We start from the raw sequence: 14313 nt of genomic DNA, 5'->3' as shown, positions 1-14313 counted from the left end.
GGTCACACTTGGAAAAATGGGTGGCATTCGGAAAAGTGGGTCACACTTGGAAAAAAGAGTCAAACTTGGAAAAATAGGTCACACTTGGAAAAATGACTGACCCTTTGAAAAATGGGCCACACTTGAAAAGATGGGTCAAACGTTTTGAAAAATGGGTCACACTTGGAAAAATGGATCACACTTGGAAGAAAGACGGTGACACTTGGAAAATGGGTCACACTTTGAGAATTGGGTCACTCTTGGAGAAATACGTCACACTTGGAAAAAAGGATCACACTTGGGAAAATGGGTGTTCCTTGGAGACAAATATTTATGTTAGCTTATGTTAATTGCTTATCTTAAAACAAGCAGTAAAAGATAATCATGGATATGGAAAATGCCTCTTCCACTTTTCCACTTATGTATTCATGACTAAGCATGTATATTTTGACTTTGTAGTTTGAGGATCCTGTTAACAATATATTTTGAAACTGGTGTTGAAATGGACCTTGGCACAATATTCAAGAAAAATTTATGACATAATTTATATTAGGTTTGAGGAGTCGGGGTTTCTTTAAAACAATTTTCACAAGAAAAACTACGTTTTAGTCATTTCGATGAGAAAAACTATTGACTTTGTCAGTGACTGGTCACTCGGGCGATGTACAGTCGGCTCCCGATATCTCGAACCTCCAAGGAAAATGGGAAAAGGTTCGAGTTATTTGGAGTCAAGTTACAGGGGTTGAGAACAAAGGACCGAAAATAAGGAAAAAACGGTCTTTACCATATTTCTACTTTTCATACAGTGGTATTACTACTATTCATACGGTGTTTATTTTAAAGAAATTTAATTATAGACGTAACGTGAAACAGAACGAAGCAAAGCTACAGGAGATCGGAAGTCCATTTACGGCGAACTTTGCAGGTTTCAAAAGGAACAACGTCGGGCTACTGCTAAAGAGTTCATGGACTTCATGCGATTAGTACTTTCAATGTTTTGGCGGGACTACAATACTGACTGTTTTGAGCTGTCACATGTTGACCAACATTGTTCGAGTGAATGAAGGTTAAATGATATAGAAAAAAAACTGGAAGGGAACGAAAATTAACTCTGTCAAGTTAGCAGAAGGTTCCAGTTACATAGTTATCGCAGGGGTAAAATTGCAGTAAATGTATGACGGAAACCCCTGGGGAAATCAATTTTGGTTCGAATTAGAACGAGGTTCGAATAAGTGAGGGTTCGAGTTATCACAAAGTTATCAAGAGTCGACTGTACCGTGTTTCGTTTGAGACTAAATGATTATGTTAGCTGTATCGAAATTTACAACGAGCAAGCAGCCGTTGAATACAGAGAGCGCTTTCCGATCCGTGTTTGTTAGATACCAGAGGTATTTTCAAAGATGCCACGCATAATTTTGAAAGAAAGTTAACTACTTCGATTTTCGGTTTTAACCAAATTTCAATGGGATACGAAAATCTGGTGATTTGAAGTGGGACTGAACCGTAGCAGTGTTTTCCCCGCTTTGTTAGGCGTTAATTTATAAACGGAAACATTTCGGGCAAAAAAACAACACGGCTCAGTTGAAAGCGAAAAACCCGACTGTTTTCCCGTTTTGACAGTGAAAAAACTATCGCGAGTACCATTGCTTTATATATAAGTCTGAGTGTTGGGGATTGGCGCTATAAATGTTTCCAGAAAACTGAGAAGTTTTTAAATTACCTTGATTTTGTTTTGGGAGTGATTCCGTTGATAGCTAGATGCCGCCTTTAAGACGTTTCTTGTCAAGAGGCATCAAATTATTTTTACCCTGCGGTTAAGTTGGCTTGGATTAAAACTAGACCCCCTCCTGACTTTTCGCTATTCACTAGCGCAAAGTCAGTAGGGGCAGCTATTTCAGAACCTCATGAATGTCGTCGTGTAATCCAACGTGGATGCGGGGCAATTTCGGGCAAAAACTACAAAATTGTCCGAAATAGGCCATTCCCGAGTTGCCTTCTGCCTCTCTGTCAAAACGACTGTAAGTGCGAAAGCATTCATATGAAAATGAGTTTCGCCTACAGGTTCATTTTCATGCAGATCAAAGTAAGAATGGTGTCGCACGTAGACTCCTGCTGAAACAGAGGCACAAGGGAACTTGGAAATAGCCTATTAGCGGTCGGAATTTTGCATCGCGAACTGCTAAGATGGATTGCTTAAGAACTAAATTCGGCGAATTGCTTTTTCATTGCACAAAATAGCACAAAATAGCTAAACAGCTCTTTTTGTTAAGTTGAACTTCTTTCAACCCCTACGTTTGAAGGACAATTTCAGTCAAATGCCTCACAAAAGGAAGGTGGGAAACGTAAATAAATGCTTACCTTTGGCGCGAGCGTTTACGAAGAATGAAGTTTTTGTAATATGGGTTAGCTTTTCCAGTCATGCTTTTTATTTTGGCTTGCTGGCGTTCGTAAAAAGTATATTTTTACGGACGAGCTTTGCTCTTTTCGGGGCGAAATACGTAAGCCCGTTTTGACAAGAAAATATAAAAATCCAAACAACCTCAAAGTTACAATTTTGAAACAAGTTCCCAAAAACCTTTTTCCTGACAAAGTTTGAGAAAAGCAAATTATTCTATCCTGCATAGGTATAGGTGACCGTTAGAACAAGGTGCTCTTAGTGACAACGCAACGAAAATATAGTGACTGTGGCCCAGTTAAAATACTTGACGTACTTTCTAATTAACACTACTGCCGCCCTTTGAAAAGGAAGCTAGTATTTGTCATTAATATTTACTATCTGCGGCAATTTAACTTATTTTCAGTAACACAGTTTGTTTAAAGGCCGAGAATTAATTATTGATAACTACCCGAATAAAGATATAACAGATATAGAACGTACTTGGATGTCGCCAAGACAAAATGCTCTTTATTTATTAAAACAAGCTATTAACATTTTGCAAGAGAATCATGATCTTTGGCATTTTGACGGACGAACTTCTCGAGACTGATGCAAATTGGCACGGAAGAGTCAAGTCAAAACAATAGCGGTTTCCTAATTCCTCGACCTTGTTATTTATTTTGCTACTGCTTGGCCCACACCGAGGGGTACATGTGAATTTGCGGTGTTGCGGGGTTGACTGCTTTTCTAATGTGATGATGCAGTGAATAAAATCCCACCTTGCGTCGTTGCGGTGATCTTAAAACCTACGGTGTGTGATGTGTTTCGAATTTCTTGTTTGCCCTTTCTCAGACCTAAATTTAGCATGTAAACTTCGTTACTCTGTGCTAATTCACATTTGTATGGCTTCAATACGCTCCAGCTGCCACTCCGAAGCTGTTTTCGATCATTACAGGCATCAGCAGTATTGACCCGTAGGCAATGACAAGCGTTGTCATGTTTTTGTTGCGTGGAAATTGTTGAGGTATAAAAGTATTATGTCAAGTGTAAACGTTAAAATCATGGGCCTAAATAAATTGTTGCGGTGACGGTGTTTCGTCGACTTTTCTTGTCGTGATGTTCGTTATTTATTTATTTATTTATTTATTTTTGGCGGTATTGCAGAGTTCATCGTAATCATCCAATGACTGTCAAAGTACATTTGACCGGTATAGTAGCTCACCCCTGCAGACAAGGCAATAATGTTTTCCTCGCAGATGAAACAAATTTAGGTCATAAAGCCTCGGAGTCATGTTAGAAGTAAGGGCTATTAGATCAGGTTCTTTTGTCACGTGATCAGGAGTTAGATCCAATCAGCCTAATCTAACAAACTAAAAGTCTGGTCGCGGGGACAACCCAGGCATCTAAAGGCAATAAATACTGATATTTGCTAATCTAATAGCCCTTGGCAAAAAAAAAAAACGTAAAATGGATTTTCGTGGCGTTTTATCGTTATTATTCCTAACGGTGCTCGTCATTCACACTGCACAAAGCCACTGCACAAATGGCATGTGTGAGAAAATCTCTTTTAGTCTCGCCTCTGACACGACGAAAAAGAATTTTGCTCTTGTCGGGAATGTTTTGGAGACTTTAAGCTCCATTTGGGACTGGAAGGAATGTTTCAAGAGATGTTTACAGAATTGCCAATGCCTCTCGTTCAACTTCAACGAGGTCAACACAACAGAAAACTGTGAGCTGAACGATGCCAACACTAAAGTGGAACCAGAAGCACTGAAAGAAAAGGAAGGAGTCATCTATTGCGAACCTGTCAGGAGTTATTTTGACCACAAAGTAAGAAAGCGTTTTTATATTCAAAGTGTTTGAGACTAAGCATGTTAGAATGACATAAATAAATACATGCATTAGGATCTTAATTTTTTGGTCCTGTTTTCGAAATAGTACTGAAAATTTGTTAGAGCTGTTGAAAATGTGAGAGCAGAATGCGAATACAAAAGTAATAAAAATGTTTTTTTTTTTTTTCCTGCCTTCAAACTGTCATCCCGACCGCTCTTCACGAAACACCGGCTACAAGTTGGACTGAAATAGAAATTTTAAATTAAGACGTTTTGAAAGATTGGCAGCTCATGTACAAAACTCAAGTTTTTTCCCACGAACCACTAAAACATTAAGGTAAGAGATGCCAATATTTGATTGACATTTTGCTTGAGCTCCAGCTGCAAACTCAAGTCGACATTTATTTCTGATGGATTATTAAAATATGCAAGGCTAATACAGAGAGCCCGAGAGTAAAAATGTTCCCGAATCGTTCCTAAAACTAGCTGTTGGCCAAGGTTAATAATTTTGTGTCTTGTTTTGGTCATCGCCTCTTGTAATAAGTAACAATATTGTCGTGCGAGGTAGTTTCTTGAATAATTTTTGTTTTCTCTTAATTTGGTTATTTACTTTATTTGCATTGCTTATGAAAGGAAACACATTTCTCGACATAACTTAAAAACATCACGTCACCTACGATAAAAATTGTTGATCTTACTTGAGCGCAAAGTTGAAGTATTTTTTCTTCAACAAAGGTCAGTAAACTGGATCCCAATTTATTTATGAACTTCCAGAGTGTGACGTCAGTTTGTGTGTTCAGGTTTGTTTACGCCATTCGATTTTCGGTCGCTAAGGGACTCGCTAACAAAAAAAAATTATCGTTTTATCGTTTTTATAGTTTTCGTTGATGCCACATGACCTATTGACCACGACCTATTGGCCGCGCGACTCGAATTCCATTTTTGAGGGTAAAATAGCTCAGATGTGCGCACTTGTAAAATCGACAGTTTTTATCGTGGGCTTCTCACATTTAGGAATTGAGCATTTGAAACTGTGCACTTTTAAATTCTGTCGGAAAAGTTTGGCTTCATAGGCACTTTAAGTAGTTTCAACCAGGTTTTGTAAGATTAGTGTCATGTATTGCAGTAATTTAGTTTTCAGTTGTAAGCCTGATTTTTTGCTCAATGTCAGTTTTGTTTTTTTTGTTACGCATTAAGAAAATCTCGTTCTTGGAGTTGAATATATTACTCTGGGAAAGAGAGAGAGATGGAGAGAGAGAATGTTGGAGCTTGGGGATAAATGTACATTGCTCGTCCCATCACCATAACTCAGTGTATGTTTTATGTCATCGATCTCGACGATTTTTCCATACAAACCTTCCACTCGAATGGCTTGTACTGCCTGAGGGCGCTCGTGAAATGACCTCCTTAGCCCAGGTCAGAATTGACTCCCGCAAAGTAGCAAATCAGTTTGAGTACATAACTCAAACTAAAGAGTAGTGTGTATGCTGCTAAAATAAGCTGTAATGAAAGTAACTATAGTATGAACGACTAGGAGTATTTCAACTTCCCCTTGATGGGATGCTAGTTCATTGCAGGGTTGCCCCCCAGCATTAAGTTCGCCGGTATCGATTTATACACCTGGGTAGAGAGAGGCACTGAGAGAGTAAAGTGTCTTGCCCAAAAACACCGTGAACACAATGTCCCCGGTCAGGGCTCTAACCAGGAACGCTCGATTCGGAGACGAGGGCACTAAGCGTGAGGCCACCGTACTTCCCACGAGCGGCAAAAATAACAAATAATTACTGTCTTCTTTTCTAGGCCGGTGTTGCTCAACAGACCTGCTCTGGTTCAACCTGCCATAACAAGTGCTGTATATCTGCCCCCTGTCAAAACGGTGGCACGTGCAGTGAAATATGCGATGTCAACGAAAGAAGATACCTATGCTCATGTCCTCCGGGATTCACGGGGCACAAGTGTCAAATCCCACCACGGCGATCATGCAAAGACATCCTGATGATCGACAGAGTCAATGTTAGTGGCGTGTACAACATTTCAGACCAACACAACAAATCATTCCCAGTCTACTGCGGCTTTGGTCCCGAGCCTGGTACCGCATGGACTCTGATCCAGTCTCACTCACTGAACAACAACGATGATTTCAAAAGAAAAGCGTTCTACCTACACGACATGCCGAGAAACCAAAATGTCCCTGAGTGGAACAACTACCGCCTGTCGATGTCCCGTATGGAGTCTATCCAAGATGTTTCAACTCACTGGCGGGCCACTTGCAATTTTCCCACGGATGGCATTGACTATCGAGATTACATACGCGTGTCATTGAAAAACCTGAATCTGCTTCAAAAACCGACTGAGAGTGAGTTCTGTCTTCTGACCGAGTTTGTCAATGTCCGTGGACACGCATGCTTCAACTGCACCGTCTTGATTGGTTACAACTCGGCGTATTCTCTCCATATGGACAGCTACTATGGTCGCGTTAAGGGTTGTGATTTCGGTGAAGACGCAATACCTAGCGAAGATAACTTTGGCGCGTACCTTGAGCAGAACCGGGCTTTTCGCTGTACCTCCTCGCCGAGTTCCACAACTCAGTACTGGCTCGGGAGCTTTTAGTTGGGTCTAAGCAAAGTCACGATCAAAGGCCTAGGCAAAGTAGATGGATAGTAGATATCTAAAGTGTCCTGTTTTAGTATGTGATAGTTGTGTAACCGAGCGAACTAGACCAAGCAGTGTAAGATGTTTGAGTGTCTCAAAGAAAAAGGTTAGGACATAACCTGCAGGTGAACGTTGATTTCAGTTTTTGGATAAACAAACAAAATAACGTTGTTAGTCATTTTAAATTTGTTCTGGAAACGACTTAACTTTTAATTTACGAAACTTTTTCACAAGATAAGTATTCTTTAATACGCATTTCATTTCATTTTGCTTGAGTTTTTCTTTGTCAAATCCTTGTTAAAAAAAAAAAAAAAACCGGTGAGTTATTTAGAGCTTCCTACATTTGACATGAACATTTATCTGACTACTTTGAAAACTGAATTTTTCCAATGAGGTCAGCAAAGATATCCCTAATGTTCTCTCACCTCGGGGTCCAGAAAGAAGTGACAGTGCGAGGGACGCCCGTCCCGTCCCGCTCGACCAATCTCCCGCACATAGCGTTCAAAACTGCGTGGTAAGTTGTAATGGATTATAGCTCGTACATCTGATTCATCGAGATCAAATGCCACAGTCGCCACCACGGTACGTAGCTGACCAGTCATGAAACGCTTCTGACTGACCGGCTCACAGACTGACTGACTAACTGACTGACTCACTGACTGACTGACTCACTGACTGACTCACTGACTGACTCACTGACTGACTCACTGACTCACTGGCTGACTCACTCACTGACTGGCTGCTGGCTGATTGACTAATCGATTGTCTATTTTCTAATAAGTGATTAATTTCCCAACATAAGCATAATATAGATATATTATTAATCAGCGGAATTAACCCCTAACTTGTACATACCTTCGGTAATCTTCTATATAGGGGATATTACACGACGGCGCAAAGATTTGAATTTCATTTTCCAGTGGTAAACGTAAAATGTTTACAAAGGAGCACAGCAGATGAGTAAAACATCGTTTTTAGCGCGAGAGAAAAAAAAAAAAATTCATGTCTTCAAGCCACCGTGTAATTTCCTTCTGTTAAATAAACACACTGACTTTTTGCATAAACAACCGTGAAAATGCAAGAAATGACGTCATCAATATCCTCACTGTTGAGGATATGGAAAATACGCCACTCGGGTCCCGGATGTGGTTTTGCATGAGTCTTTTGAGTGGAGTAAAACACTCATGTCTATATAACAATAATTGATAGAACGCGTTTCGACTGACATTCAATTTAGAAACAACTATTGCCTAGCTTTGTATATATCGTAATCACCTCCAGCAGCTTCTTGCGGAGACAAAGAAAACGTCTGCGTTTCTTTCTCACCCCAAGACTCAAGAGCGGTTATTTATGTCTCGGTGATGGCACGTTGAGAGTTAACGCAAAACTCGATTTACTTATTATCGTGACTGATTTTTAATCAACAAGGCTCAGTTGTTAAAAGGGCGGGTCACGCTATCTACCCGACAAACCACTATCTAGCGGATAAGTGTGTTGACAAAACAAACTACGTTGTCTACTAGATAGCAGTTTATTCGGTGGATAGCGTTATCCACCCTTTCAACATTTTGGCCAGAAGTGTTTTAAATTGATCTATAAACGTTTTTATACAACTCGCTATATGATTCTGAAAAGAGAATTTCTGTTAAGGTTTTTGGAAGGCGTTTTTTTTTTTTCAATTTTTAACTAAGATAGGTTTATTTAAAAACTCGTTGAGAAACAAACATTTGCTTTCAATTCACATGCTTATCAATATTTTTTTAATTATCGTTTGACTCTTTCAGGTTGAAGTGAAAAATACTGCTTTAAAATCGTCAAGAAATGATGAGAATCGCTTTTTTCTAACCAGGTGCAAGAATAATCAAGCCTAGCGGTTAGCAATGACTGACATTTTCCGCTTCAATCTCGGGCACAAGATTTTGAGAATAAACAAAAGCAAAGGAAGAAAACTTTAAGTTAGTAAAGTTGCTAAATTTCCCTTGTACTTTAATTTACGTTCTTCTGCCCTGGTTTGTTTGCAGCTTTCATAAAGATTCTTTAATTGTGAAATTTAAATCATTCCAACTTGACTTAATGGCCAAGGCTGAATTTTGACTTGATATTAGAAAAGATTTCGTTCACCATGTTACAGATTTGAGCACTATTCCTTCAGTGTTAGCTATTATAAATGGTTTTGAGTGGCATTTTAGTCGCAATTATGGATTTTTGACTTACAAAATTAGAGAATGTTTAAAACTTCGCGTTTGTAATGTGAGCTTGTACGGTTAGCGTAACACACTCTTCAGATCATTAAAGCGAGTTGAAATGTAACCAGTTTCCGCCATCTTTCTTTATCCTTATTACATTGGTCCCAGAGCTCACTCGGGCACAATTTGATGTTTTCCTGGGTACATAGCACTGAAGGGATGAAGTTTTCCAAAAGGCAAACAAAAGGTATCTACACAGCGACGTATTCATTCAGGGAAATCCTGATTTTTCGAATCTCGAGGGGACGCGGAAAGGTGACAGGTTTTATCATAATCTTTGAAATTGGGTAGTTCGAGAAATCGGGGGGAAAATTACAGTGTTCGACAGTTTCAGTCATCGGGATGTTCAAACAATCGAGGGCTTGAGAAATCGTGATTCTATTGTATATCACTTCCCACTTCACTTCCCGTGTTCCGTAAGTATTTGTTGAGTGGAAACATTATCGAACAGGCCATCAGTAGCCAAGACAATTAAATCTCCCAGCTCCACACTGAAGGACGTACTTTCTGCTTCATCCAAACTGCAATAAGAAAAATTACACTATTTTAATGCTGATGTTTTCCTGAATGACAAAACCGTGAATTATTCACAGTTATTCGCAAAACACTAGTAAGAATCTTAACTTTGGTATCACAATAATGCTAGTTCAAAATGTTATTAAAACTGGCATTGGAAAGCAAAGAGGACTGTTTGTGTTAACGTGTAATTCTCTGACAGTCGTCATACCTAGAGAATTTATCAGACTACATATATATATAGCAGCTCATTCACGGTGCAGCAGAATTCTTTCAATGTGGCAGTGCAGCAGGCAAAAGAGCTTTCTGAGTCTCTGTTACTCTACGATGTTCCACTTCTCAGGTGCGTCAGCCAATCGCATCTCTTCTTTCGATCGAAAAACGTGCGGTAAGACAATCGGGGACCCAGCTTAAGTTAGTCATTCAAATTGTACATGTGAAGATCTGTGAAGGGACGAAACCGTTGGCAAATTAATTTTTTTGAACGATAAAACACCAAGAACTTTATGTTTTTGTGACGGCGGAACCAAGGCTAAAGCTGGACCTCTGTGTCTAGAATCACAAGAAGAACTATTAGTGGAGAAAGATACGGTCAGTAAGATATTATTTTTGTCTCTGTTCTGAGAGTCTGATTCTGAGAGAGTCGAATTTAGCGTGAAATTGAACAATTTCAGTCATGACTACATATGTTTTTGGCAATGTATACAAGTTAGTTTTCTTTGTTTATTTCAGTTCAGAGGAAGCGATTGGAGGAATAACTCAAAGGCACGACATACAAAACGCAATATCTTCCAAACAAGCCTTGCGAATTATTCATGGCAGCGAGATGCGAAAACGTTGCTCGATGTATCTGTCTCGTGTAGATTACCACAGACTAAGTTCAATGCAATGTCATCTGTAATAAAGTTAAATAGGCAACTTTGTTTTATATAAACAATAGCCTACATTTAGCACGAAACTGCTCAGATATTTGACCGTGGACATTATCTGTTCCGCGAGGCAAAGAGTTTTCCGAGAGTGTAGCTCGAGGAAAACTGTGAACGGATGAAAAAGGATGAAAACGTCATCTAACAAAAGGTTTAATGAGCAGAACAATGGTTATTGTACCCTTAGTTACAGTGGATCTATACAAGGAAAATCTCATATTTACTACGTTCTTCTTCGTTTTAGATATTGGCATGCTGAACAGATTGCGATAGCCACGAAAGTCGAAGGCAAAATAGAAATCTGTGTTTTACTAGGCTTCGTCCCTGACGTCGCCGTCGTCATTGCATAAGGTTCCTATTGTAGCCAACGGAGATCTAAACAAACAATCATTTTCAAGTAAATTAAGCCCCCAGTAGAACATCGCGTAGAATGCCTATTGTTCTCGGGACATTTACTTGCAGTCGAATAAAAATTATAGGTCTGTAATATTAGCAGCGAAGCGTAAACAGGGACGCTCTGATTGGTCAAAGATCACGTACGCTTTCCTCCGAAGGGAATACTGCCTTAGCTCATTAACTTGTCAAGGCGGGGCTAAGAAACAAAGGCCTCGAAAGTTATTCTTTATTCTATTGTTTCCGATATCGCGTATTTCAAGCTGGCTATTTCAAGCGTTGGACTTGTAATGGATATTTGCATCCGATTTTTACCATAGGCCATTACATGTATCCGGGTTTTTCGTACCAACGTCTTTTCGTACCACCCATTTTCGTACCACCTACATACACGTTCGTACATGTTCGTACCACATAAATATACATTCCAAATAGCACAGATTTAGACTATCTGATAGTCTAAATGAGATTTTAGATGTATAGCATGGTTTTGGTGTGATTTCTTTACGTAAAGGATATCACAGAAGATATCACAGAGGTCATTTATTTCGTAATTGTCTATGATAGACAATTACGAAATAAATGACCTCTGTCTTGGTAATGAGAATTTAGCATTTTTGCTCTCTACTAGTATGTAGAAACAATCCGTTTATTGATGAAATGAATATGTCTTAATGGGTTTTTTCTGATGCAAATCTTCCAACTGCTTTCAGCCTTCAGCTCATCCCTACCAGTTCGTTATTTTATTTATATAAAGGGACAGTGTCCGGGCGATCAGTAGCGACAGTTTTTGTCTAATTCCAATTTTTCCATTTTATATTACCAAATGCATGACACCAAACTACAAAAAATAGAACAGATATTAGCTTTGTGAAAAGTGAACTGATGAACATGACACGAGCGTGGGACAAAGAAAAACAGGCCCGAACAACGAGAGGGCGCTCTATCCACTGAACTACGAGAACTCATGGAGAGCAAGGTCATATAACTGAGTTCATATGTGAAGGCTTCTTTATTGGAAGTTATATTGGTGCTTGTACTTTAAATGTGAATTAGAATGCGTGATAAATGCAATGGTATTAAGCAAGAGATTATCAAGGTAAGAGAGTGAATCCCCCATATAGGTCCTCTAACTTAGGCAATCGCTGTTAAGTTATTTTTAGAAATTGTACCCAGTTCTTCCACGGATTTTACTCGCGCGTTGCGTGGATGTTTTCGCGGAGGATCTGTTTATGTTTCGTTTCGTTTCGTTTCGTTTCAAAGCAAAGGAAAACCTCCAACGCTGTGGGGTTGTATTCTTTGATATTTTGATTACAAGCAAAGGAGCTTCGGCTCTCGGTATGCTGTAACACATTTTGAAACTTTGATAGGAGTTTAAATACGAGACGGATGTCCCCTACACAAACAATTACAACTGAATGAAGGGCAGAGAAATGAGCCGACAAACGAGACAGTACAAAGCAGACAAACGCCCAAACACAAGCTTGGCAACCGAACAAACAGATGGTCGAAAGTGCAGGAAGACGCCGGCTGCCCAAGTAGCAAAAGCAGTTTAAGCAGCAACGGCAGCAACGCCAAAGGCAACATCGATTAAAAAACAACTAAATATCCAACCTACGAATCTCGCGAGAATTTAGATTCATCCAGTTTGTCTATGTTCAAATGTTCAAATGTTGTTTATAGTGGTCAATGCGCTTAGTTACACATAGCTAGTTCACAAGCATGCCACTTTAAATGAAAGAAACAAATATATCAACTAAACGTAATAGGCTTAAAAATCCCAACCGGCGGGAGGCAGACCAGTTGGTTATTTACAAGCATGACCGAGGAGTTGAACTAGGGTCTACTAGGAAACAACTCTAGCTTAGTGGTCAGAGCGGGACTTGAACTTGCGACCTCCGGATTTCAAGTCCGGCGCCCTAACCACTCGGCCTCGCTGCCTCCACAAAATATCCTAGAAATATCCTAAACAGAACGAGTAAGAAAGCGTCAAAGTTCGAAAAAGAAATTTTAAAAATTGACCGTCGTATAGTTCACGTTCTCTCAAATATGCAGAATGTGGCTACTTCACGTTGTTGTTTTGTGACCTTTTTGTAAACAACGGCAAAGAAATGAACAAAGAATTATAACGCACGCTTACACAGCCATTGTATTAGTTGCCGTTGCCGCTGAAGTTTGCATAATTAAACTCCCAAAAACCGAAAAAACGGCGAAATAATGAACAGCTAAACGAGCACAAAACAAACGAAAGGCCGGCCGAACAAAAAGACAGCTGAGAGTGCAGAAAACATCTCTGCTATGAAACGAAATCAAAACATATAAAATGGCGTTCCCGCCAAGTTTCGAGAAAGGAGCTTCGGCTGTCCACGCATCGCACAAGTAGCATCCTCGGAAGAACTGGGTGCCACGTTTAAAAATAGGGACTTTAAGCAGCGGGAACGCGGACGGCAACGGGGACGCCGAAACCTGTGAGAAGGCTGGGGAGAGAAGGCCGTTGTGGAAGGAATTCACAAACATTAAGCAGCACCGTTCGAAACCGCGGTTTCCGCACTGTCAAGCTTATTGACATTATTCGTCCTCTGTTTATCAGGATGAACTAGGATGACTTCATTGAAAGAAGTTCGCAATCAACTCTTGATAATCACGATGAAGGTGTGTTAAACGATGACGAACTTCTACTCTTGTACGATTTAAACCGGTCGAATGATCTCGACCAACCTTTTGATTCCTTTCCTGATTTTAACTTCGATGGTTTGAAGACGATTGCCGGTCCGAATTTCGCTTCCACAAACGCAACTTGCTCCTTCTCGCTGAGCTGTACAATGAAGTAAATGAACTTATTATCAGCAGATGTTTAATCAGACTGGCGCGACAGATCAGTGTGCCGACGCGACTGATAAAGATCTAGGTAAACCACTGATCTTACGACTGAAAATGGAAACAGCTACGCAAGTTTTAATGGTGTCTACCCTTTTAAATGTGTTAGAATTTCACCATAATGAGCCATTTGACATTTGAGTACTTCTTGAAAGGAAAAATTTCGATTGAAATTCGTGTAAGTTGTCTTTATTTACATAAGCTTTCAAAAAGATATTTCACGGTACTCACATGTTCGCCGACCGGCTTGAGTTGAATTCAGATTTCTCAACGTTTCTTTAAAATGAAATATGTCACATAACAAGAGAAGACAAGCATTAAAGTTCCTCGAAATTAGTAACACGGGTTATTTAGCGTTGACACAGCAGAGGAAACGAAAGCGAAAACTCACGTTTTCAGACAACGCGAAATGTGCTTCACTCACGTCGGGCCCGAACGCAGAACGTCAACTTGTTTCCCGCTAGTCATGCGCAGTGGACCTTTTGGCTTTTCCCTGATCTCATGGCGTTCCCGTC

At 39.8% G+C, this 14313-nt stretch overlaps 1 protein-coding gene across 1 annotated transcript; it reads left to right on the top strand.

Annotated features, from left to right (window-relative positions):
* The first annotated feature begins 3505 nt into the window (after nucleotides 1-3505).
* Nucleotides 3506-9150, top strand: LOC149115860 (uncharacterized). The gene is made up of 2 exons (XM_089285269.1): nucleotides 3506-4186; nucleotides 5989-9150. Exons 1-2 carry the CDS (start codon nucleotides 3824-3826, stop codon nucleotides 6796-6798), a joined length of 1173 nt encoding a protein of 390 aa, XP_089141395.1. The 5' UTR covers nucleotides 3506-3823; the 3' UTR covers nucleotides 6799-9150.
* Nucleotides 9151-14313: the final 5163 nt, after the last annotated feature.

This window comes from Orbicella faveolata, unplaced genomic scaffold (genome assembly GCF_042242905.1).
Source record: "Orbicella faveolata isolate gen_17 unplaced genomic scaffold, um_ofav_v1 contig_13, whole genome shotgun sequence".
Lineage (NCBI taxonomy): Eukaryota > Metazoa > Cnidaria > Anthozoa > Scleractinia > Merulinidae > Orbicella > Orbicella faveolata.
The sequence above is the reverse complement of the archived record's forward strand: the minus strand, read 5'-3'. Positions and strand labels throughout refer to the sequence as shown.

Excerpts from the sequence above, each read along its gene's own strand:
- LOC149115860 (XM_089285269.1), top strand. The coding sequence starts at position 3,824 with ATGGATTTTCGTGGCGTTTTATCGTTATTATTCCTAACGGTGCTCGTC. Across the intron at positions 4,187-5,988 it reads GGAGTTATTTTGACCACAAA|GCCGGTGTTGCTCAACAGAC; the intron begins GTAAGAAAGCGT and ends CTTCTTTTCTAG.